Here is a 27140-nt window from a genome sequence, read left to right as displayed (position 1 = left end):
CTGCCACCTTGGCAAAGGCTTTTATCAATTATGACCAAGATGATACCATGTCTTTCTTTTCTGAGGTGGCTTAAGAGTGGTCTTGGGCTGTTTTTCATAAGAGGATTAAAAGTGTTCTGGGTACTGGTTTCTGACTAGGCTGTGAAATACTGATTTTAGGAGGAAAGATAAATTTTTATCATAGGTCTGAGAGCAATCTTTCATTGGGTCTTTTTCTTTTCTCCCTTTAATCTCCATACAGTCGACACAGTCTAAATGCTAAAAAAACTTTCCATGGCAACGGCCAGAGGAAAGATGGGGACAAATTAAGCACTGAGAGACACCGATATGAGGCAACCCGAGACGTCGTTCACCCTGCGGGACTGCAAAGGTCCCTTCACGGTATTGCCAACTGCTACAGGCTGCCCTCTCAATGCACAGCCCCAAAGGCAACGGCAGCCATGCAAACTTTGTCTTCCCCTGGAGTATGTGCTGCATCCTTGCCCTGTCATGAACGGCAAGGCCGGGTGATGAAGCCCGTTCTCCTTGGACTGCTGTGTCCGATTCAAGACCACTCAGCCATTTCCTCAGGGAGTTCTGCAAATGCTGCTAGTGTCTGAGCAAAATCAAACAGCTGCTGTTTCTTTGGTTGTTGGTTTTGGGTTTTTTTCAATATGTCTCCTCCCTTCCCCCCAAATGGATGCTGTCTCTCGAAGAGAGGCAATGTTCAGACAGCGAAAGGGATGATGTGCTGTGAAAACAGAAAAAGTGGAGTTGTGAAGCAGTGAGCGATATGCAGCCCTGTTTGGATAAAAGCAGCTAGGAGTCTGACTCCTGTGGAAAGTTAGCATAATCTGGGAGCTTCAGTCCCCTTTGCATCTTTGAACAGAAATCTCAGACACTGTATTTGGCTTCTGAGGAAGAAAAAATTAATTAGAGAAGAATTTCTTATGATGTGAGGATGATGCTGTGCCCTGCCTTGTCCCCTGTGTGCCCAAGAATGTCCTTACTGGTTCACAGATAAGTCCTGAAACTCATCCTCTCACCATCAGCATTTCAATGGTACCTCCCTCTACCTCCCTTCCTTTCCCTTCTTCCCACTCTGGTGCTTAGACTGGGAGCCCTTTAAAAGCACAGGCTGTCTCCCCAGTCACGCATTTCCAGTGCCCAGCATAACAGCTCCAGTCCTAGAGGGAGGCTGTGGAGTCCAGGCACAGTACAAAACAATAATAATAACAACAGTAATAATAATATTAGACTATTATTCTCTTCAAATATTCCATTCTTTTGGTGCTTCTGGAGCTTCTACAAAGCTCTTTATTTTTCTAACACCAGTGCTCTTTATTTTTCCAACAACACTGTAGCTTATTTTATCTTCACAGCTTTGAACTGAGTCATGGCAATGCCTTGTGCACTTTTACAAAAGTGCTGTTCTTATCTGCCCAGGGCGGAAGCTGGTGGAGAGCCTGCGGTATTGCCCTTTCTGTTTCTGCTGCACAGGCCCGAAATGCTTGAACTTGGGCTATGAGAAGCCAGTGAGTGAGGTGCAAACTCATGCAGTGTGTGGCAGCTCCTGGGTCAAGCTGATGGAAACCTCCAGTGACTCCAGGAAAGCTGCTGCCTAAAAAGGTCCGAGTCAGTCCGACTGACGGCACGGAGGGAGAGGTCACCTGCAGGAGCCACATTGCCCAGCCACGGCTGAGTAATCTGGGGTGCCGAGCCCCTCCAGTGAAATGGGGAATGCTTTGAAGGTCCTTTTCTTTTTTGGATGAGTTGAAGGGATACTGAAGGTACCCAGCGCTTCCCAGCGTTACACTTCAGCTGCATGAAGACACAGCACTAGTCAGAGTGATACCACAAGTTTCCCATCCGGTTCTGTCCTGTACTGATAACAGCAGGGCTGTTTTTTCATTTCATTCAAAGACCTAGTGTGAGCTGCAGAGATAAAATAAACAATGGTATTGACAGAGTAAAAAGATGCCTTTCATTACTACAAACCTTATGGTTCAGCTGCATCAGGAAGTATGGGAGGAGAGGCAGCAGCACAAGAAAGAGGAAAATTTTAGCGTAATTGCAAGCTTTTTGAAGTAAAAGGCCGAAGTCAGTTACAACTCCTCACCCGAAATACAAGGGCAGCAATTCCCCACCTGCTTTGTTTTGTTGTTAGCAGCTTCTGGAGACTGGCATCTAAATCCAGATTTATGGCTTTAAAAAATGGAAATGAGCTTCAGCTTGTAGCTGGAGTTTCCACATTTCCTTGTCATTCCTTTAACAAGTGCAAAAATGCTGTTCACAGCAGAGCTGTAGCAGGCACTGCTAGACATGTAAGTTTTTCTGAATGACCGCTCAAGGCATCTTTCCCCTACAGCCATGGGTAACTGGCCTGTATACAGCTTGAAAATACCAGAGGTACCACGGTTTGGTAGCAGAGAACATTGACAGCTGTAGCCTGCTTTTTGTGTACACCCCAGTTCAGCTGATGCAGGGGATCCCACAAATGATATTGTGCCATTCCTGCATGGAATAAACTAACTTCCAGCCCAATTCTCTCTTTTCAGATCTCTACAGGGACTAAACTTATTGCTCCCCTCCCCAAAGGAACAGAGTTTGTCCTTCTTCAACACGTAGCTTCTGGCTTCTGTAGCATGAGGATAGCAAATCCCAATGAGGACACAGGGACCAAATTCAAAGGCAGTCATGTATAAACTGGAAATAAAGGAGCTTCCACGTGCAACCCACGTCCTCTATTTTGGTGGGATTTTTAGGAAGCATCACACATGGCCAAGAATGTCACCCACACGTCACTTGTGTTTCGTCAAGATCAAGCTTGTCCTGTAGACACATAACAACAAGTCCCAGTCTAAGCTGTATTAGCATTATTGCAGCTGACTGAATTCATTCTTCAAAGATCGAAGCTGACCGATCTATTTCGCCTTGATGATTCAGATATATAGTTTCTTGCTGGTTTTATTGTCCTTGCTTTCCAGCTCCCTGCTCTTGGTGACTGTGGATGTTTGAGAAGACACAGGCTGTGCCTGCGTATTCAAATGTCAAGAGAAGAAAATGCACTTCACAAGAAAGGATCACGCAGAGCTACCAGGTAGGGACGAGCACGTATTTGGGAAATGGACCATGTGCAAACAGTAGATCTGGGGGAAACAACCTGACAGGGCTGTACCAGAACAGCTTTTCCACACCCTGCCTATTCCATGTCCCTGGCTCCCACTAGCTCAGGGTCAGTCTGGAAAAAGTCTTGATATCCCCTGCGTACTTTTTTATGGTGTATCTTACTCCGCTTCCAAATCAAACTAAGCTGAGACAAAGGGAGCACTCAGCACAGAATGGGAGCATCCATTCAAGCACTGGAGGTACATTAGCCACTGCGTTTCCAGTTGACATTCCTACTTATATCAGAACATTTTCCCTTGTGAACAAACCCTAAATGTTATGTTTCTCTGGCAGAAGGTCGTTTATTTATATAGCTTGATTTATACACAGGTGGCTATTTCAAACTCTATGGACTTCAATAAACTGCAAAACAGAACCCAAACAATAAAGATGAGTAATAAATCCTGCATTAAACCTCAACCATTTGGGCACAACTTCAGAATGACAAAAGGCTCTTGAAAACACCAAAGGTTAAGAAGTAAACCAATAGTGTCCTTCTTATTGTTCTCTCAAAAAGCCTGGTAAAACTGACAAAGGATGATTTAGTGGTACACATTGCTGGCTTGCAAATCTTCAGAGATATACAGCAGCCATAAAACCACTTTAACTGGACAGGTAAACTGGGTTTGCAGCTGCCTTGAGCTGCTGAGACTATCAATGAATCAAAGCCAGAATTTACAACATGCCTGGCAGGGTGGCACACTTGGGCTACTTAGGATGAAGAGAAGGAGGGAGGAGTGAACTGATAAAGTCAAGGTTCCTTCCGTGAAGTCTCCTTCAAGCAGAAACTGTCAATCAATCACATCCCCTCACCTCACATATATCCATTTCAATCGATTTGAATACAAATGAGCATTACTATGTGCCTTAATAAATGTCCAAGGGATAGGAATTACCTTTTAGAAATGTCATTACAGTTTCTCAACAAAATTCGGCACCTTTGTTCACCTTCGCATGAAAAAGAAAAAAGCCTCCCAGCTCAAGTTTTAGGAGTCACATTGATTCAGACATACTCAGGTTATGGGCCAGATCATGCACAGAGATGCGCTGTGACACTGGAGACCTCCGAAGGGATTGCTTGGAGAAGGCCAGTCTCTCCTTCAAGCAGCTCAATGTGGCAGTATTGTCTAATTTGTTTAGAAAAGCCCATGCCTGGCATCTGGTGCTTTTCTGTACTTGGAGAATGACCTCCTTTGATGCATCTACACAAGCAAACAACAAACAGCCATCCATGTATACTCACATGGTACATCCCAAGGCATACATACAATGCATACCCTCAGTTTCATGTTGTATAAAAATTGCCTTGGTGCAACACAGCCATTACATTATTTTCAATATTTTGGACTGAAATAACCACACAAAATAATATTTATTCCTTTGGGCTATCATAGTGCCCTGTGTGGATGTCTGCTTGCTCTAGAAACACAAACCACAGTGAGCCACTTGTGGGGGGACCATGGACCATATCCTCCTCTGAGTATCAAGGATGCAAATGTGTCTGGAGCTTGTCCTGGTTTCAGCTGGGATATAGTTAATTTTCTTCTTAGTAGCTGGTACAGTGCTGTGTTTTGGATTTAGTGTGAGAATAATGTTGATAACACACTGATGTTTCAGTTGTTGCTAAGTAGCGCTTATCCTAAGTTAAGGCTTTTTCAGTTTCCCATGCTCTGCCAGCAAGCAGGTGTGCAAGAAGCTGGGAGGGAGCAGAGCCGGGGCAGCTGACCTGAACTAGTCAAAGGGGTATTCCATACCATGGAACGTCATGCCCAGTATGTAAACTGGGGGAGTTGGCCAGGAGGGGCGGATCGTGGCTCTGGCATTGGTCAGCGGGTGGTGAGCAATTGCATTGTGCATCACTTGTCTTTTCTTGGGTTTTATTTCTTCTTTTTTTTTGTTATATTCCTTTTCATTACTATTATTATTATATTTTTATTATTATCAGTTAGTATTATATTTTATTTTACTTATTAAACTGCTCTTATCTCAACCCACGAGTTTTACTTTTATCCCCAATTCTCTTCCCCATCCCACTGGGGAGGGGAAGGGGTGAGCAGCTGCATGGTGCTTAGTTGCTGGCTGGGGTCAAACCACAACAAGCTTATATCAGGAGCCGGATTTTAGCAACAGCTACTTGTGCACTTTCACTTAAACAGCCACAGAAGAGCTGCTCAGTCTAGCTCCCTGTCTCTGCTTGGCGTATGGCACTCGCCATTATGGGAGTCATTGTTTCCCCAGACCTGTAAACACTTAACTGATTTCTGCATGCACCTGAAAATGTTATTTCCCAACTCACTCATTTCCAGTCATGACAAACCTTTCATGTTATAATTTTGTTGCTACCCAGATAGTGCCAGCCACATTGCCAATAGCAAGGTTGTGCAGTTTGCTGATGGGTGGCAGTGCAGAAGCAGAAATTTCCACCTGGGAACAGGTGGACAAGCTCTGGGTGGTTTGGGAGCCACCATCTGAGGCTGCATCTAGTTAGCACAAATGTTGAAAAACTTCTGCCTTTCCTAGTCAGCGTGGCAATGTCACAAAAGTCCTGGGCTAGAATTTCTCCTTGCGTGCGAGACAAGCATGGACCTCTTCCCTAGCAGCAGGTACGCATGTTGATGGGGGCAGGAGTGGTCGAGGAGCTTTCTCTCACAAATCCCCACATAATATTTGCTTTCAGATGGATTTCCTTGAGAGCTAAGTGAGTCACAGTGCCAGTGGAGCTTTGTCTCCTTTCTGCATTCCAAGGCGCCATCCACACAGGACGAGTTGGAGCAGGTCCAGGCATTTTCCTCATCACTGTCTATAGGCCAAATCTAGTTTTTTATTCAAGGGCACACATAGAGCTGGTTTTCTGTAGCTTTCCCTTGGAACATTTTATTTGGTCGCACATGTCCTATTTAATACAACTGAAAGGAAAACTACTTTATATTTAACTTCACATAGGGTGTGCCAGGTAATACTTGGATTATTCTATAAATTTTGAAATGGCTTTGATCTTGGCAGCTCAGAAAATCTCTAAGGAAACATATTATTTAGCCTAGTAGGACATATATTCAATTCTTTTTATGTGAGAAAATTATTGTAAATGATCATTTATAATATAATGCCATGAATGGTCTATTTCACTTTAGAAAAATAAAATCAGAAAAGTCTCAGTGTCTTCCTATTTCTCATTTGTGTTCTCAGTCCTGAAGCCTATTTCTTACAAGTACAGAGATGTGTCTGTGCAAATTAATTTGTAGGACTCTAATAATAAATTAAATAGAAACAGAATTAGAGGAGCATTACAGGGAGGACAGAGCAAGAAATGAAGGACAGTTGCCCCTTTTTGACCCAACTGATTAGAAACCCAGGGCTCCAGGGTGGGCTGAGTTATGAAAGGAGAGCGCTGATGGAGTCGCTTGCTGCTTTGGTATAATCCTGTTCCCTTACAAAATGTGCATGCAGCCCTGTTTCCTAGAGGCAGCAAGAATCCAACAGCAGGAAGCAGTTTCTTTGCTCTCGGCTTTAAGTGCTATTCATGCCTATACACACCTCAAATCTGCTTTCTTAGCTGTGCTGCAGGACTTGTTTACAGCAGTTCTGTGTCCTTCATGTCTGGTCATTCTTGTTTCCTTGTTGGATTTTCCAATCCTTCTGAGTATCTGAGGAAGGCACAACCTTTTGCATAGCAATTTTCAGTGGAGCCTCTCCATCAATGCAGTCTTTGCTTTTCAGCTAGTGACATTGTCTTTGGTTTGGGCAGAGGCTTCTGCCAAGGCGCTTATTGGCTTCTCACAGCTATCTCAAATCAAGAGAAGTTGTTATCCCTCTGTGTAATATGATTACCCGGTCACTAAAGGGACTGACAGAGACATATAGAAGTCTACGCTTACCAAATAGCTAGAAAGAAAGAAAGAAAGAAAGAAAGATTTATACATGTCCTGAAGAAATTTATTTTGAAAAAGGATTTAGGGACTGGGGATTTCAGATTATGCCATTCGTGTATGCAGCAAGGAGCAATGGTGAACAGACCCCAGAGGTTTCAACTGAACAAGCTGAAATAGAGAATCTTGCTATTGCAACCAAACCCTCTTAGTTTAGTGCCAGCACAGGTCTGTCTGCATGGGCTGCCTTCACCTTCTGCCAACTGCAGTGTGCAGAAGGGAGGCCTCCAAGGGGTAAGAAATTGCTGGAGAAAGCTGTGCTGCCTGGTCTGGTCTTTCATAAGCAGGGAGGCAGTTGTACTTCCCAAAGCTAGTCTTGGTATCCATTTGAATATTAAATTTTTTTAGTTATTTCCTGATGTGCTTGTAGTTATTCCCAGGTAATGACCTCCTTGGCCCTTGACTGCACTTTGCCTCATTTTAACTGAAGCTCTGCAGTGCTTCTGTCTTTGTAGAGTAAAAGTATTTCTGCTTGGAGTTAGCACACTGGTGACTTGCAGTATGGGACACCTGCAGGTAAAACTTTCACCTTTAGGGCCAGCAAATAGAAAGAGTATGTTCTTGATCAGTGGAAAGCTCAGAAAATTGAAAGACTTAATCAATTTATGCAGAAATTTTCTTTTTAGATGACACATATACTTGAATTCCAGGTGGTTGTTTACTATAACATTTATATCTACAGAGGCATAGAACTTTTCCTAAATAAGTAAGAAATACCAAACTGTCCAGTAAATAAATTTTTGCACAATATGGCTAAAGGACAAAATAATGTGTACCACATGCCAGATTCTTCCACAGGTCTACCATAGATTTGATGAATCTCCCTTTTACTGTGCTTGGTTAGATCTTGCAATCTGATTCTGAATATTTTAGTGATGTTAAGCCTGGAGAAAGATGTCAAAAGACCCCAGCCCTAGACTCGTTAAGTGTGTCAACTTTTAGATAAAAAGTGAATCTCTTTGCCTTGTGTAGATTGCTGTGCAAATACAAATCATTATAAATGCATTTACAGAGAAGAAGAGGGAGGCAAGAAGGCATCTGGGCTTGCTTTTGCAGCAGAAGGCCAGACAGAGCTGTTCAGCTCCAGGATGTCCAGGAGGTTAAAAGCCAATAGTAGAGACAGCCTAAAAATCCTTTTCCTCTTTACTGATCCAGAGGAACCCACTCAACCTGATCTCCAGTAAGGAGCATGCCATCGTGCCACGTAGAGCAAACTTGTTCACCTGAGAAAGCACCATCCCTGTGATCCCCAGGTGAAAACGTAGCCCGTCCTTGAAGATGGGACAAAGAAATGTTTATGGGAGTGTTTCAGCAGTGTTTTGGCATCACATTGCCACATCACATCAAAGATGAAATTGCTCCTTTGCCCTGCTCGGTCCCGTGGTTCCCAGATGATGCTGAGAACGCATGGACAACTAGTGTCAGAGTGGCAATGCTGAAGGAGCACTGAGAGAAGGGCAAACCCCACTCCATACAGGCCATCTGTATGGATGTCATAACTTTCTTCTGCTGGGAGCTGGGCTAGGTTAGATTTGTGTCTGGCAAGAGGCGCCTCTTTCTCATTAGCCCTCCCTCAGGCCAGCTATTCTCACGGGGAAGTGCCTGAAGAAGAGAAGGTCAGGGAGACTTGCCTGCCACCTCAGGTGCGTTTTAAAATCTGAGAGTATGAAATATGACAAGGAGTGGAAAGGCATGGGTACTCTATATCCTCCCCGGCTCAGAGGCATGTGGATACCATAACATGTCACGTTAAAAGAAGTAGGGCTGAAAATAAGCACTAATTTCACATGGACACACACCCATCTGCACGTGCACACATACCTGCTCCACTAAGATTGCCAGCTTTTCTAAATAACTGAATTACAAGCTGTGTTTTCATGATCTGAAGTCATCACTACTTACATCAGCCTCGTTTTAATAGCTGTGTGTGTAGGCCATTACAAACATTGGCAATCCCCTGAAGATCAACAAGGCCAGTGCTGTGAAACCTTCAGCCTGCAGTTCGGCAATGCATCAGTGCTGCTGTATCTGTTAGCTCAAAAGAGATGTCCTGCCAGCTCTCAAGTGCATAGGGTAGAAAGGGTATAGGGTAGCAGTGGAGATTTCTGCAAGTTTTGTAGCCCTGTAGTTTGTCAGTTGCACTTATATTTTCATTTGTGTCTGATGAAGACTCCTAGGAGGAGTCCTCTGCCTGCACATGGTCCTGGTCTCTATCCCAGCGCTCCCAGCTGGGACGGTGGTGGTGTATTTCAAGTGAGGTTGACAGGGCATGTGGCCCCATGTGCCAGCCCTTCTACAGGGACTCCAGCTTGCTCTGTGCATCTGCCTGCACTTTAATGCCTGCCTCCCACCAAGGAAGGCCTGCCAGGATGGTGAGAGGATGGTGTGTCGCACTGCACAGTGCCTAGAGGAAATCAAACCGCAGCTGCAAAAATCTAGGGGTGGGTGGAAGTTTTCTAATGTAACAATAAAAGGCTTTTAAGAGCTCCCACCCTGTAATTTAATTGCATTATTATTCACAATACCAATTCATTTGCAGTCTGATCTGTGGTGAGATTGAGACTGGTCACTGTCCCCAAGCCTGGAAAGAGTAGAGAGTAAGGCGGTGTCTGGCTAGGCGTGGACAGGAGGCCGAGGAAGCAGCTTGCCTGGGGGGTGCTGGCTGAGCAGAGCCGAAGTCCGAGGTAGCCAGACGGCAGCTACAATCCTGCTGTCAGCGGGGAGTCAGGAGGGAGCTGGGCTTAACGTTCTCCTCCAGGGGATGTAGGCTGATGATGGCTGTGTAACCACTTCATCCATCGTGATTAGAAGTGATTAGAAGTGACTGACCTTATGATAAAGAGCTGACTATTTAGTCTGAAAAATTGCAAGAGGTGCCACAGGTCTCCAGCCTAGCTCTGCACAGAGGGATGAGGTGCTACTCATTCTTATTTAAAGCTCCTTGATGGACAAACCTGCTACTTCTGTGGCTCAGCAAAATGCAGCAGAGCAGGTCAAACACCCTTTTTCCTTTCTGTGTACTCAGTTAATGTTGTTTAAATTGCATTGGTGTTTTTAAGTTCCCTGTAGCAATGGTTTAATTTCCACTCAAAAGAAGTTGCAAATTTACAATTGTCACTGGCTTAGGTAAATATGTTAATTTGAAAAGGAAAAGAGCCTCTAAGTGGGATCAGCTCCAGCCACTTGTGATATCCCTCCTGTTTAGCACAGGACCTTTTTGTATTCCATGTCAGATGGCTTCGCAACGTTCACTGTTCAGGCCCCTAGGAGAATAGATTTGGGGATAATTGTGCTTTGAGAAAGAAATAAATACCATACGTTTGTAACAGATCTTCCCAGATCACACGTTATCAGCTTGCCTTTTTAGCTACAAAGCTCCTGAAGGCTCCTCAGGGCTAACTTATTATATGCTATACATGCTGTGTACACAGTAATACTTAACTCTCTGCTCTCCTGGTTTTTATACTTCTGGGCTTTTAATTATTACTTGGTATGATTTGTTGAATGCTGATAATTTACTTAACTCTGCCTTAATCCTCCACTGAACTGAACAGAGATTTCTGTTGGTATCTCTCTGAGATTTCTCCAGCAGTGCTGCTTGACCTCATTGTGTAGTTTAAAAGGAGACTGAATGTAACTATCAGATAAGTTGTTTAATTATTACTATTTTTTTAGCAACAATTTTGCACTGAGTCTGAAGGGCACAGACAACAAAAACTGTATTCTTCTGGATTTTTTAGACCTCAGGCCAGGTCCAGATCTTTGTCTTGTCTCTCCATGCCTCCTTTTGTGGTTGCTTGCAGAGGCTGCTGATTAAGCAAATCGTCAGCTTCTTACTAGTTATACAAGGAGACTGCACCAATGGCTGGACAGTTATTGGGGTAGATGTCCTGATGCGATGGATAATTTGGAAGGAGAAACAGGATGAGAAGCAGCTTAGAGACCTGCACTGGTCTGAACATCATGATTCAGGATCCTGTGCTTTATGCTTTGCTGCCCACCCGGTGGATAATGCCCTTCACCCTGACTGAACTGCTCTTTTGTTAACTCAGTCAGTGCCCTGGTCACATTTAGAAGATAGCAGGGTTGAAGAAGAGATGAAAAAGTGATAGATCTGCCCGTATTTCCCATCTACAGGTGTCCATGTAGGTGCTATAGCATAATCCCTAGGCTTATCTTTCTGCTAAATGTCACAAATCACCTTGAAAATGAACTGCCCTTGCAACAAGAAATGGCTACTCTGAATGCTGGAGGGACCTCCTCGTGTCCTGCAGTGGTTTGCAAGGCAGGGCTGGTTTTATCCTGGGAACATTCAACCTGAAACTTTTGGGCACTTTTACGCTTGTAAGGAGAAAGTTATGCTGCTCACTCAATGCACCTGAGACCTAAAACCATACAGTATTTATCTCAGGATACTCACAGTTCAGCTCAGTCTATGATCCTAGCAATAGCGGTCAATTTGACATTTCAAAACTCAGACCAAATACAAAATCATAATGAGGGTTATGTTCTGCCAAAAGGAAACAAGTCTTCCCAGTGGGTGTGATTTACTTGCAACATAAATGCAGGGCTGAATACTCTGAAATACACAGCTCCAATTTTGATCAGCCAGAAAAGAGAGCCTTTATCGCAATGCCTCAGCCTGCTTTCAGGACGACACAGGAGTCTGACAGGCTGTTATCCATCAATGACTCTGGAGGACATTGTAGGAAAAATCAGCTGACAGGTATTTCTAAATTTGTTGCAGGTAATTAGGAATATGTTGTCTCAGCGCTGACAAAACCCCTGATTTTTATTAGCTGGGCTTCTGCTTAGAAATGATGCCAATGACATGGGCCAGGAAATGCACAGGGAAAGTTAATTGCAGCCTGAGTGTGTGATAGTTTGCAGTGTTCCTGCTAATTGGAGTAAATGTAAGGATTTCATTTTAAAGTAGAATTCTGTGATAGGTTTCTCTTTCTTAACATTATAAAATGCAAAATCTGGCTTAAATAAAATTTAATTCTTTAAAATACATAAAAGAAGCTGTGAAATTGCTCTGTATAATTTTAAAATGAATGAAAATTTTTTTGTTCTTGACATTTTCCTTTATGCAATACAGTGCTACTTTAACAACACTAATTTAGAAGGCGATTAAATGCAATTACAATGTACAGATGACAGAGTTTGTAAATCCCAACGTGATTCCTTGTGCATTTCTTTTCTGCTCATTTATATTGCATGTGGCTTCTGCTATGCAGAAATCCCAATTCCTCTGATTAGAGATGCTCAAGTAATTTCTTGGTCAATATAGGATCCCCTTTTGAGCATGTACTGTTGTAGAGACTTACTGGAAAAAGATCAGAGCAGGCCTGTGAATGTGTCCTTTTTGCATTTTGCAACACCTCACATAGCACTTCCTGCAGAAAAGGGTATCCTGTGGTAGGACCTAGGCTCATCCTTCCGCCTCTGGATGGGGAATCCATTCTGGATTCTTGTATGTATTGCACACTGTGCTGGGTACACGACTGGCTAAAAAATATAGCCTTTCAGAGAAGGAGGAGTAACTTGTAATAGGCACTGTACTGTTACTGCCTTTTCTCTTAAAACATTCCATTTACTCTGACGTATCCTACAAAGAGAGACTGGCTGTTTATAGGTCATATTGCCAACCACGAACAATTACTTATTCATTCAAAGAAACTTGATAATAGGACCAGCCTGGTCCAATTGAACTTAATACTTTTTTGCTGGTAGCTTCAAAGGGGAAGAAGAACATGGTTCTAAAGACAAGTTTTTTAAAAAAAAAAAAAAAGATACAATGAACAAAGTCTGTCATCAGTACCTTGACTAACCAGGTTCTTTCCACGTAGCTCCACTATTAAAAATACAGCTCTACCATTTAAAACTTGCCCTTAACAATAAAACCAAAGCAGAAAGAAATGCCGCACATTAATGTTGTGACCACTCTTCATTCCTTTTTTCACCCATAAAGCAGAACGTTTCTTGCAACAGAGGTGCTCGCAAAATGGGTGTGTGCCTTTTTCATAGGCAAAAACTTTCATCTTCTCCTGATAATCAGGTATTTACACAAATAAAATGGTAAATGTACACATAATAATTATTCTTCATTTTACAATACATATGTACGGGTATAATGTATTTTTCCCCATCCAGATGTATGCCAGGTTGCTCAGTGTCTCTGGTTTGGAAATGTGGCCCTATGGATTTTTATGTTGTTTCTTTATCTCTGTGTTTCCAAATTTGGAGAATTTAGAAAGCAGTTCAATCATTACCATTCCTTTGAGCATTTTTTCATAAAGAAAAGTATAAGGTTAGTAACACCTCCTTGTCAGATAATGAAAAAAACATATACAAGTTCAAAATGCAAGCATTTTTAACCTTCACAGTTATGAGGGGGAGATATGTGTGGTAAGCTGTTGGTCTGGTGGATGAGACATGTTCACTCTTCTGGGAAGAACAAATCAAGCAAAGGATTCTGTTACATGGGAAATACGGGAATAATTTACATCAATGAGGAAAGTAAATACGATATTTATGTCTCTTTCTCAGAACCATCTTAAGTAATGTCTCATAACCAGAAGGCATGTGCTAGCCAACTCAGAAATGCATCACAGCATTGAATGTTAACTTCCCTCAGACAACCTACACATGAAGTGCTCATTTACTCATTAGTTGTCACTGCTGGTGGAGTCATTAGCATGGCAATGAACTTTCTACTGGCATAATTGTTGCTGACTACTGAGCCTCAGACGTTGTGTCTCTATAAAATAATACAATGAAGATCCTATTTCTGTGAGATGGTGATGCAGCTCTAATACTTTTTTTATGAAATTTTGTGCCATGGCCCTTTATTATAGTTAATGCAAATTTCTCTATATGTTGTGTCACAATTTTTGACAACATCTTTATGGCATTTTGTTTTTATGGTGGCATCTACATCCACAAATGGAAAAGGTCCTAGGGGATTGCCCAAACACAAAACCTACAATGTTTGCCCTTGAGATCCTCCAGCTGGAAAGAGCAAACAGTATGTTCACTCTCTGGGAGATGATTTCATGACTATGATTAAAAAAACCAGAAAAGTTAACTAAGGAAATGATTATAAATACTGCTAAGAATGCAAAGCCAAGTTTTCAAAAGAAGAAATGGAAGCAAAGTGAAAGACTGCATGGTAAAGAGAGTAGTGTAGCATATATTTCAAGTTTAGCTCCAGCACTTCCAAATTTAGGTGCTCAACTTTAAATCTATATTGTTGGAGTACAGTGCTGTGTGTAATTATCTGCAATTTTATGTATTTTGGCAGGATATTCCATGTTATAACAAGTGGTCTTTTCCTGTGCCAAGCCATCCCTAAATTAGAGTTGAATGAACTGGCAAATTATAAGTATGTCATCTGGAAGAAATGGAGGATGTGGTGGATCCGGAACAGGGATTCCCAGCCTGCAGCCCCCTGGCTATTTGTGCCTTTTGAAAACAGTAAAGGGACTTTCAAATGAAAGCTGTCCTTGGCAGAAGGAGGAGTGAGCTGAAGGAGGCCAAAGCTGTCAACAAAGCACAATCCAGAGACGCTGGTAATTGCACTCTTCCAATCCCAGCTGCTTCCCTGGCCCTTCGTACTCTGTAGGACAGCAAGAAGTCACGCAGAGAAATTGCAGGCTGCCTGGGAAGGAGGTGTAAGCCTCTATGTCAGCATAAAGCTTCACACTGCCAAATTATCAGAGGGCTTAGTTGCACTGGCCTTGTTTTGTACACCTGGAGGTAACTTTTTGCACCCTGCACTTTGGAGAATATGGCTTCACATGCTACAGTATTTCTGTATTTTTGAAGCCTCGAAAGCAATGGCAAAATTTTAAGAGAGTTATGTGATGGGAGATATTTCACCAGCTTCATCCAGCTCCGCTTTGGACTTTTTTTCTGCATGAAAAGTACTGAATAAATCTAAAAGTTGTTAGTGACTGGGGAGAGCAGAGACTGCCTGAAGGCAGTGAACAGATGTGTAGGCTGAGAAATGATAAGAGAAGAGAAAACTCAGCTAAGAGGATTTGGGCTTCATCAAACTTCACATTACTTAGACCATTAACAGAGGAATAGAGAGAAATAAGGACAGAGGAATGATATATTTAAGGGCTTAACATTCATGACTGTAATTCTTTTATGTGGCCCTTTCAAGGATTTTTAAAGGAGAGAATGATGCATTGTTGGCCTCTTGCAGAGCAAGACGGTTCTTAGGCCCACTTAGGACTCAGAGGTGCTTTACCTGTATTTTTCAGCATCGACTCTATTTACAATTCTATAGATTCCAGTTAAATGCTATTCAAAATTCAACTCTAATTTTTATAGGAAGGGGAAATGCTTGGGCTTTTTACACCTGTTCTCAGTAATGACCTCTGTGCTTTAAAACAAATGGAATCATTTTCAGGGTTTAATGGGCTTTTGCCTTCAACAGCTACAAATAATCTAATTATCTAGCCACTCTGGGTACTGGATGATTTAAGAATTAAAGACACGATTAGAATCTGTTACAGTAATTAGAATCCATTTTAAGCCAATTGCCTGTGGCATTACATGGTCTAGTGAAAGAAAGACTGCTGGCTAAATCCTCTTCTCCCACTAAATGCAAAACCAAATGTTAGTACAATTTTTTTTTAGGTAAGAAAGTCAAGATTTCAGAAGTCAAGTAAATCAAGTTATCTGTGCTTTTTTATGCTATTTTTAAATACTTTATGTATCACTGAAGCCAACGGAAGGAAGACCACTGATTGACTGGTCTTTGGATCAAATTCACTGAATAAATTTGTGAATTTAGGAGAACTTCTGCATGCCCCACAAATCAGCTAGAAGCCATGCCCCACAAATCAGCTAGAAGTATTTGTAGGAGTCAGTGAGCAGGTGGATAAGGGTGATCCAGCTGATATAATGTTTCTGGATTTCCAGAAAGCTCAGACAACACTGTTTTGTCAAAGGCTGTTAAAGAAATTAAGCTCTAATGGCAGAAGAAGAAAGGTTCTCTTGTAGAAAAAGGATGGATTGAAAGACAGAAAACAAGGGGTAGGATTAAACGATTTGTTTCCACAGTGAAGGTGGTAGAAGGTAGCGTCCAACAGCCCTCTGTGTTTATTAGTGCTGTTCAGTCCATCCATGACCTGTTTGCACGGACACTGGAACTGAATAAATGTGCTGGCAACACGCGGCTGTTGGCTGTAGAGAATTGCAGAAGGTCCTCATAAATCTCAGCTAATGGACAGCAAAGTAGCAGACAAAATTCAGTGCTAAGAAGCAAAGAGTTGTACATTAGTTGGGGGCTAACCCTATCTAGATATGCAAAACTATTTGTCATTACTCAGGAAAGAGAGGAGTGGCATGAAAATGGTCAGAGGGCTGGGACACCTCTCCTGTGAAGAAAGGCTGAGAGAATTGGGGTTGTTCAGCCTGGAGAAGAGAAGGCTCCTGGGAGACCTTATTGTAGCCTTTCAATGTATAAATGGGGCTTATAAGAAAGATGGAGAGAGATTTTTTTATCAAGTCGTGTAGTGACAGGACAAGGGGCAATGGTTTTAAACTGAAAGAGAGTAGATTTAGCTTGGACATAAGGAAGAAAATTTTTTATGATGAGGGTGGTGAGACACTGGCAAAGGTTGCCCAGAGAAGTTGTGGATGCCCCATCATTGTAAGCGCTCAAGGTCAGGTTGGATGGGGCTTTGAGCAACTTGAACTAGTGAAGGATGTCCTTGCTCATGGCAAGGGGGTTGGGCTAGATGATCTTTAAAGGTCCCTTCCAACCTAAACCATTCTCTGATTCCATGATTTTGGACTCACTGAGCGCAGTTTGCAGGGATCGTCCTAAAGACTAAAAGAAAGGCAGGACTTATTAAGGTGGGAATTGAGAACAAGGCAGAAAATATTACTACACCACATGAATTCATGATGTGTCCACATCATGAGGGTGTAGAAGCACTAGAAAAGATTCAGAGAAGGGTACAAAGATGACCTGGACATGGGATACTGCCACACAAACAGAGCCTAAATAGACTTGGACTCAGCCTGGTAAAGCAATCATTGAAGGGGGCTACACAAGAGGATGGACTAAGGATTTTGACAGTGAGGGAGCTATTCAGGGTCTCTGATCAGCAGGTTCCCCCCCTTCCCCTGCTAAAACAAGCCTCTACGCAGGGGAACATAACATCTTTCATTTCTTTCTCTTGCTTTTTACCTTCCATCTGATACATCATGAAAGTTCACAGGGCACCAGCTCAGCTGCAAACTGCAGGAGCAAGGGGAAGCCAAAGGATATCTAACTGAGGCTGGAGCGTAAAACCTTGAGAAACTCCCACCTCTCCAAATTTGTCAGTGAGATGGCAGCCACACCATGCACTGTGGAAAGTGTGTTGTGCCTGACACCAACTCTGCCTGTGCCAGCTACAGCTATGTGAAAATGCACAGAGTTAAATAATTTATAGCCCTGCCACTCTAAGCAGCACTGAGAGCCTGGAGACTGGTAAATGATACATAGAGCACCTCTTTGTTCAGAAAGCATTTCCTATTAGTAAATGATACAGAAAACACCTCATTCTTCAGAAACCATTTCCTACCTACTCTGAGTCGGATGGTGGCAGATCAGGAGGACAGGGTTGATAACTGACTGACAGCAAGTTGCATGGGTAATCTAGGAGCTATCAAGGTTCCTTATAATACTGGCATTTTTCTTTATTCTATTAGTATAGCAATATGCCGTGGTGCAAACTCAGTCCAGCCTGGCAGTGACTAGCTCAGCAGTTTCTTTATAGCTTGCTGTGTGTTTGCTTCCCTGTCTGTCCTCTGGAGCACATCACATTTGCCAGAGCTCCTTCATGACACAGTTGCCAGGCTGGGAACCGACCCATCTTCCTTCAGCTCGTCACCCCATGCCCCTTGCTTCCGCGGGACCAGCAAACCAGCTCAGCACCACTTCATTTTTGCACACCTCAGTGTGCTTGCCTGCATTCATTTATATCTATTTAACCTACTCACTGTTTCGATGACAGGTGATGTGTGAATGAGATGGAGTTTACCCTATCAGCCCACCTATTTTCCTGACATCCACCGTTCCCTTACATGTGTCCTTATCCAGCTGCAGTAAAGCGGGACTCTGTCCTCTTCACTCATGCTGCACTTGAGTGCTTTCCAGTAAAATAAGGAGTTGTATTTTTCAGAGTTATATAAATAGGGACCATGTTGCTATCACTTGCCATAGAAATAACAAATAACATCTGTGGCTCATCTGATCACTGTTAGAAGAAAATCCTCTAGAGACCAGAAAAGGTGTTTTTACAATGGATAAGTTGTTATCAGTTATTACTGCAAAGAATAGTCCTAACTTTTGGAATTAAATATCAAGATATCAAAGAACTAAACCCTCCTGCTACAGGACATAAACCATATCCTAACTAATAGAGCTTAAATAATAAATTTTTCTGGATTCATTTTAATAGTGAGCTAATTCAGATACTCTGGCAGTGAGCCCCTGTCTGGGGAAAGATGCTGAGCAGCGTTGACCACTGGTTTGCCCCTAGAATGGTCATTCTGATCATTCTGTGAATTTATTTGTATTTAAAAAGGACAGTAGTTTCACACGCACTAAGCACAGGCACCACACACAAAGGGAGACAAACACAGTACGTACAAATTTAAGGAATGCTTGACTTTTTTATGTTATATGGAGAATGCATGGAAAATGCTTGCACTTAGCAGTGTCCAAGATTGGAAAAACTGGACAGAGTAAGTAATATGTTTTCTACTGGATTGATAAAAATGTGACTGTAGAGATATGTATTGGGTCTGCGTGCAAGGTTTTGGTAGCGGGGGGGACTACAGGGGTGGCTTCTGTGAGAAGCTGCTAGAAGCTTCCCCTATGGCCAATAAAGTTAATGCCTTTATATAAGGCATCTTTATTAAAGACCCACCGCTAGCCAAGGCTGAGCCCATCAGCAACAGTGGTAGCGCCTCTGTGATAACGTATTTAAGAAAGGGAAAAAAGTTACAGGGGAGTTGCAGTTGCAGCCAGAGAGAGCGGAGTGAGAAGATGTGAGAGGAACAACTCGGCAGACACCAAGGTCAGTGAAGAAGGAGGAGGAGGAGGTGCTCCAGGCGCCGGAGCAGAGATTCCCCTGCAGCCCGTGGTGAAGACCATGGTGAGGCAGGCTGTCCCCCTGCAGCCCATGGAGGTGCATGGTGGAGCAGATATCCACCTGCAGCCCATGGAGGACCCCACACCAGAGCAGCTGGATGCCTGAAGGAGGCTGTGACCCCAGGGGAAGCCCACACTGGAGCAGGCTCCTGGCAGGACCTGTGGCCCCGTGGAGAGAGGAGCCCACACTGGAGCAGGTTTGCTGGCAGGACTTGTGACCCCACGGGGGACCCACACTGGAGCAGTCTGTTCCTGAAGGACTGCACCCTGTGGATGGGACACATGCTGGAGCAGTTTGTGAAGAACTGCAGCCTGTGGGAAGGACTCACGTTGGAGAAGCTTGTGGAGGACTGTCTCCCATGGGAGCGACCCCACGCTGGAGCAGGGGAAGAGTGTGAGGAGTCCTCCCCCTGAGGAGGAAGGAGCGGCAGAAACAACGTGTGATGAACTGACCCAAACCCCCATTCCCCGTCCCCCTGCGCCACTGTGGGGGAGGAGGTAGAGAAAATCAGGAGTAAAGTTAAGCCTGGCAAGAAGGGAGGGGTGGGAGGAAGGTGTTTTAAGATTTGGTTTTATTTCTCATTATCCTGCTCTGATTTGACTAGCAATAAATTAAACTAATTTTTCCCCAAGTCGAGTCTGTTTTGCCCGTGACGGTAATTAGTGAGTGATCTCCCTGTCCTTATCTCGACCCATGAGCCTTTCGTTTTATTATTTCTCCCCTGTCCAGCTGATGAGGGGGAGTGATAGAGCGGCTTTGGTGGGCACCTGGCATACAGCCAGGGTCAACCCACCACAAGATATAAGGTATGATTCATCTAATCTAAATGAAGACATCTACATCTGAGTTGCTCTAGGCTTCCTTTACAGTTGAGAGCTAGGTATTTTTAGGGTGGAGTTCACCTAGCCTGCACTAGACATCTAAATCTGATCAGCTGAATGCACCCCAGAGCCACACGTGATGCTGTTGAACCTCACCAGGTCTTGGAGGATGCAGAACTGTCCTCCTGTTGAGAGAGGGCTCCCACTATTTCTTGCTGCGCAGCAGAAGATACAGCTATTTTAAGTCATAAAAATCATAGACTGCTTTTTCTCAGACTCTGGGCCAGGATCAAGAGGGAAGCCAGGAGACAATTCAGAGTGGCAGGCAGGCAGCAGTATTAGGCATTATCTCCTTTCCTTCCCCTCGGAAAAATGGTAACGAATTACAGTTACCACTTGCAATAATTTGTATTAGCCAGGGAAGTGGCTAATTACCTTTGATTGCTGGCAACACTCATCTCTTCCAGGGCAAGAAAGTGAATTTTTTCTGTTTCTGAATAAGTAAGCTGCCAATGCTCAGGGGGTCTACCAAACCAGATGAGCTGAAAGAGAACTGTGCTTTCAACATGTTTGAGGACCACTGCCCCAGCTGTGTGAGGAAATCCCTGATGGCATCAGACACCAAGCTCTTTCCACCTCCCTTACTGTGCAACTGCTCTGGACTGAGGGTGCTGCCACCACGGGAATGGAGAGTGGCACTCCCGTGCCTAGTTTCAAGCCTCTGGGTTTTGCCAGTGCAAAGAGAGATTCATCTAGGGAGTCATTCAGGGCACCTATTTTAGGCTGCAACTCTGAACTGTCCTGTGGGGAAACTTCTCTCATTTACAGTGTACACAGATTATCTAATGTCTCCTAAATAGGATGCACAAATACCTTACCCTACGCACCGAGAAAGGCAGAAAAGATCTGCCCATAAGAAACACCTCTAAGCAAATTACCCTAATAAGAAGTTGTTCCCAACTGACTTACATAAAACAGGGAAATCTTTTTTTCAGTTGAGATAATTTTTTCTTTCCAGATGTTAAGGTAATGATCGATAATCAACATAGGACATAAACACATCTTTAAAACAAACTTGAACCCAGTAGTCCTATCACTGATGTATATTCTTTCAGTGACAGTGTTGCTCAGTTCTCCTCCATTTCCCATTGTCGTCGTTGATTTCCATGGCGTAATTACTACATTACAGCACTTCTTAGACTGTGGCAAGTAAAATGTTGCAGGCAGAGAATACAGTTTTAGACTGCAATATATATGTCAAATGCTCTCAAGGGCTAGAAATCTGCAATTACATGCTGAAATATTGCCTCACTTACCAACTGATATGGTCCAAACAGCAATTATTTTTGCAAAAGCCTTAGTTCTTGAGTTAAACCGGCTGTGATGGATGGGGTTTCGAATGGCAATATAGCGATCCAGTGAGATGGCACAGAGGTGCATGATGGAGGCAGTGGAGAAAAGCACGTCCAAGTAGATCCAAACGGCACAGAGCTTTGTAGGTAGAGGCCATGTGTATCCTGCACAAGAGAAAGTTGACATCAGCTAAGAATGTGGCATACATCTTTTGTTGTGACACTTATATCTTAGTGCATATATCCTTCTAGGAGAACCTGGTAGTATGTGATGCGTTCAACAGAAACTGCCTGACACTGTTTTAAGAAACCTTTTTTATTTGCTTGCTACCTTCTAACTCCGCAGCTTTTGGGATTAACTCTGCTTCTTTCCCAGGCTACAGGCAGTGTATGTTTTTTTCTTTTTAATTCTATTTGCATAATGCTAATGCTTGATGATACAATTAACCATTTCTGGCAGCAAATCTATGGAAAGAGAAGCAATTTTGTCATTGTAAACCTGCAAGTTCTCAATTTTGGTTTAGGACTTTTTATCCATGTAATTACTGCATTATTAATACCTGCTGATATGCAAAGCTGCCTAAATTCTGAAACTGAAACTTTAAATTTAGTGGCAGCTGAAGAAGGAAATGTATTTTGTTGCATACCAGTGATATTTCTCACCTGTCTTTAGGCACTTACCACATACTTAAATAAGGATATTCCCTGTATCAATGAATATTGATAGGCTCCTCCAGAGAGAGCAATCCAAAGCATTAGTGTTTACCAATATCCAACCTACATCTTCTTTGCTGCAAATTAAGCCTTCCCTTTTTCCTTGTTCTTTCCACTAGCCATTAAGAATAATTGATTGCTGTCCTTTCTGGAAGCTATTGGAAGATGGCTATCGTGTCTTGCCTAGGTGTTTTTTTTCTCTTCTGGACTAGGCAAAGCCAATTCCTTTATCTTTTGCTTACAGATGATGCTTTTAAAACTTTTGTGCTTCTTATTTCTGTGCCCTGGAATCTATTTAATTTATCCACATCTTGCTTATCGTTCAGTGACTAAAACAGGACTCAGTACTCTTGCAAAGGCCTCGTGACTGCTAAGTGAAATACAAGATTGCTTCACGGGTCTTGCAGGGAATGGTCTTACTTATACAACCTGGAATGATGAGTGCCTTTTGTATAAAAATATCATGCTAGTGACGCATGCTTAGCTTATGATCCATTTTGACAGCCAGATCTTGTTCAGCATTCCTGAAGCCTGGACAAATTTCCCCAGCAGTAGTGGGTTTACTGTCTTCTTCCTAAGTTGGTATCTTTGCATTTATCCTCACTGAATGTTATTTGTTCATTTCAGACTTTCTCTTCAGGGGTCCAGATGATTGTTGATGATTCTGATCCTGTCCTTCTGAGTGCTTGTAACCTCTCCCAGCTTGGTGCTTTTGGAAAGCTGTGTAAGCTCACACTCTATACACTATCAAGTTGTTAGGAGCAGTACTGAGCAGACCCAGGCTAAGCAGAGGCCTGTAGGACCCCCATTCAAAGGCCCTTCTAGTACTGCAGGGAACTACTAATAACTCTCCTTGGAGCAAGTTTTGCAGTTATCCGTGTCCTTATCTTGTGGTGATTTAATTTAGAGCATATTACCCGAGCTGACCATGACACTGCGGCATGGGGCAATGCCAAAGTTGGTATTGTGAGAACACAGTAGTATTTTGGGGAGTGCCTGTCTCCTTTGGAGATACAATACAAAATTTGCAACAGCAGGAACAGAGGGAGAGGCAGAGGAGCTAGGTCTGTGCCTAATTAAATTTAGTCTCAGCAAGCACTGAGGAGACCTATTTCTTGGTGCTCTTGGACTGCTGTAATATGAGCTGACCCTGACAAGCCATACAGCATTTATAGATGTGTTTTATCTTGTTTTCTGGTGTTCCGGTGGGGAATCTGGTCTCTGGAGTGTGTTATGTGAGGGCTGGCTTTCAGGGGCATGTCTTCCCAGCAGCATCTCTCTGTCAGGCCAGGAAAGTTTACACAGGGAAAAGCGATAAAGTATTTTTACACTTGACAAGATGCATCTGTTCTCTTGCTTCAGTGGCCTTTGGGAATGCATTTGTCATATCCTTCTAGACCTCTTGTCCTTGCTCTAAACCTGGATGGGGCAGGGATAAAAGAGCATCCATCAGATAAACTGCCTTGGAGACCACAGGGTCAAGAAAGGGGAAAGTACATGACAGGAGCCAACTGTGGATACAATAAGAGTCAGGAAGGGTGTAGATAACATCCTCCAGGCAGGCCTTGGGACATTTTATGTGGCACATGGTGCAGGGCACCTTTGCCTTGTGCTGTGCTCTGGCCACTGTCCAATTCGCCCCTCGACATATCCAAGGGGAAACAAAACAAAACAAAACAAAACAAAACATGGCTGCAATTTAAAGATTGGGTAGGCAGGGAAAGTTTTACAAGGTCCAGGATTTCCTGTGGTCCAGGAGAACTCCTGGGGTCCAGGAGCTCATATGAGGGAGTCCTATCCAAGGGACCAGCAAATGATGCTTGTGCATCTATACATTTTCAGGTTCAGAGGCTGAGAGGGAGGGCAGGTAGCCCCTAGGAAGACATAAAATTTTCTTCCTGATGTAGCCAGATAGTAGCATCCAGGAGAGGAGAAATGTTTTCTCACAAGGCCTTTCAGGTGAGGAGGCAAACAAGCCAAGCTGGCCAGGATGGCTGGGCTGCTGCTTGTTGGTAACAGGAGGTACGGGAAAACTGTTTTGAGTGAAAGGCTAAGGAAGCGCTGTAAGGAAAGAAGAGAGGAGAGTCTGTAGGCACAGGCAGTTGCTGAGGAGGCCCTTGTGCACCATCCTGCCTTGTCAGAAGCACATCAGCTGAGACCATGTCTTGGGTCAGCACTGGGCTGGACAGGAGCCCTCTGAAATGCCTGGTCCTTCCACTGCAGCAGGGAGTTAGGCAGCATCTGCCAGTAATCCTGACAGCTGCTCCATGCTGTTGCTGTCACCCCACGGCATGGGACGAGTCTCCGAGGCAGGAGCAACAGGCATCCAGCACCTTATGTGTTTTTGGGTGGGAACCAGCGCTGTTGTTCAACTCTGTGAGTTTTCTGCTCTGTGGGCACTTCCACCTTGGCAGGACTTGCTGGCTGTCTTTTTTTCCAGCAGAGGCTGGTGCTGCTGGGTGGATGGAGAAGCCTGCCTGGCCCAAAGGGTGCAGGCTGGGGCAGGCACATGGCTGGTGTGGCCGGTCGCCTGAATGGGAATTGCCCACAGTAGCTGTAAAGGTCTCAAGAAGGAAATCATCTCTTTTGAGCAAAACAGTCACAATCCTCCTTCAAGGTGCTGCGGAGCAGGTGGTGGAGCACCCTTGTTCCACAGCCTCGGAGGTGCTCCAGCAGAGCGAGGCGCAGGCAAAGGCCCCCGGTTTGGGCTCAGAACTGTCAACATAGGTCATGTGGTTGAAGTTGGGTGTCTGGGGCTGAGCAAATGCTCCTGTGTAAGGAGAGGTTTCCCTCTGTGCCATCACTGGTCATCCTGGAGGTTGACAGTGCACCATGCTGAGATGGCTCTTCTGGTACCTGCATGCACCACCAGGTGATTTTTCACCCCAAGTTACCCTGCAAAGACCTCCCCTTCTTGACCTTGCAAGGGGAAAAGCAGGGAGAGAGGAGGCAGAGCCAACGCACTCCCTCCCCTGTGACTTTAGGTGCCCTGCTGCTCCTCGGCGCCGGCGATCGCAAAGGAAGGCGATGCAGCCTTCCCCCCACGATGAGGGTTTCAGCTTCGCTGCGTGCAGAAAATCCCGCGTCCCGACCTCCAAATCACTTCCGAGCCGCGGATTTCGGGCGCCTCTTTCCTCGGCAGCAGAGCCCGGCCAGCAGGAGTCCCTGTTGCATGTCTCAGGGAATCACGCAAGATTTAAAAGGGTTTTGCTAATCTCACGCATCGGACGATTTCTGCTCCCGTGGCTCTCTTTTATGCTGTCTCTCCCACCAAAGGTAATTGCACCACTAATACAATAAATCACAACGTTACACCATCACTGATGCCAAATACAGTTTGCAAATGCTACTGAGGGCAATCTGTGTAGAAATACTGAAACTGGGAAATGAACTTCCAGTTTTCTGGGTGACATCTCTCTTAAATCACAGGCTCATGCTTGGACCTTTAGTCCCAAAATAGTGAAGCAATAGAAATCTTTGCAAACAACCTCACTTTCCTCCTAACATTGTCTGGCTTCTCCTTGAACTGTAGCAATTCAGTTGTGGCACTGAAAAACTCATTTCTTGAAGTTTAGGGATTATAACAGCCTGACAATATTGGTACTGAACATAGGCTGCTGCTGTTTTCTACGTGAGCTGTGCTGCAAGTGATTTTGGTGAAAATGAGAAGAAAGATCTGCTATTAATCACCTACAACGGTATGAACTGTGAGTCATTATTCACTTAATTCTTAAATAACTTCTCTTAAGAAATCATAGCTTTGCATTTGTAAATGTTAATAAAAATTAGGCAGAATTATTTCCCGTCCATTTTTTAACTCCCACAATATTTATTCCAGCATTTGGTGGTAAGTAGATGCCTAAGCAGGGTATTGGTGTTAAGAAAATTATTTACATTTGTATTAATTCCTTAAAAAAATTGAAGGGGTTGCCTGCTTTGAATCTAAAGGTAGTTGTTAGTGCTTCTGTGCATATTTGCAGGGCAAAGTAACTGGCAGGACCCTACATTCTCATTAGTAATATTGAAAAGTCAGGGGAAAAAACTGAAAGAATAGAGAGAACAAAGCATCTTCATATATGCTTTCAGGCAATTCATACAGCAACTGAGTAATAAACTAATGTTGTGGACTGTGTTTAAAATGCCTGTAACTAGAAATATAAAGTAGGACAAGATTCAAGTACTTCACCTATTCTTACATCCATTAACCAATTACATATATTTCAACTTGTATGGAGTGATTACAGTTTTTTGTGGTAAGAGAATGAAATAATAACAACAACAACATGTGCATGTAATGTTTAAAGCTTTTCAATACATGCAGTAGGTTACACAGCTAATACTCACCGTACAGTATGGTTAACATTGACACAGGCATGACAAGGAAACCCAGCAGCATATCAGCTATTGCAAGTGACATTAGAAAATAGTTAGTGGCATTCTGTAGTTTTTTCTCCAGTGACACAGCCATGATGACAAGAATATTTCCAGCAATGGTTAAAACAATCACTATCACTGTCAGCAAAGCTGGCCAGTTTTTCTGTGAAAGCTGAAACAGGGAAGAGTAGCACGGTGGACTCATGTTGTTTTCACACGAAAGATTGGTTAGGTTTTCAGAGTCCACAGTCAAGTTAAAAAGATGTGATATATTAATATCTCCAGCTCCATAAATGTTTCTGTAGAGTCTTCTCTCATGATTTATTTGTATTAAGGAGTTTGCAGTTGGGTTCACAGAGCTCTCCTCATCACAAAGAATATCCATTGCTAAGTCTGAAACCGGTGAGATAAATAGTGAAAAATAGGAAATTATCACCCTTTGTCACCATCAGGCTTTATATTCCTCAGCTGTCCATGCCAGAAGTTGAGGGAGCACAATCTTTTGTCGACTGTATTTTTGCCACTAGCGTGATGTAGAAAAACATACCAGAATTACTCCGAAAGCTGAAATGTTTTGTTTTCAGTTCCATAGGAAGTCCAGTGTTGGCATACATTGAAAATCCAGCTGAAAAGCAAAAC

General features: G+C 43.4%; 1 protein-coding gene across 1 annotated transcript in view; it reads right to left on the bottom strand.

Annotated features, from left to right (window-relative positions):
* The window catches only part of HTR2A (5-hydroxytryptamine receptor 2A), a 28454-nt gene extending 1568 nt beyond the window's left edge, over positions 1 to 26886 (bottom strand). The window contains exons 1-2 of the mRNA XM_050902200.1: positions 26472 to 26886; positions 21378 to 21578 (exon numbers count right to left, since the gene is read on the bottom strand). Coding sequence (XP_050758157.1) covers positions 21378 to 21578; positions 26472 to 26886 — 616 coding nt within the window. The remainder of the gene's footprint in view (positions 1 to 21377; positions 21579 to 26471) is intronic.
* Between the last annotated feature and the right edge of the window lie 254 nt (positions 26887 to 27140).

This window comes from Gymnogyps californianus, chromosome 1 (genome assembly GCF_018139145.2).
Source record: "Gymnogyps californianus isolate 813 chromosome 1, ASM1813914v2, whole genome shotgun sequence".
NCBI classification, from domain to species: domain Eukaryota; kingdom Metazoa; phylum Chordata; class Aves; order Accipitriformes; family Cathartidae; genus Gymnogyps; species Gymnogyps californianus.
Note: the sequence above shows the minus strand (reverse complement) of the source record. Positions and strands in the feature narration are given on the sequence as shown.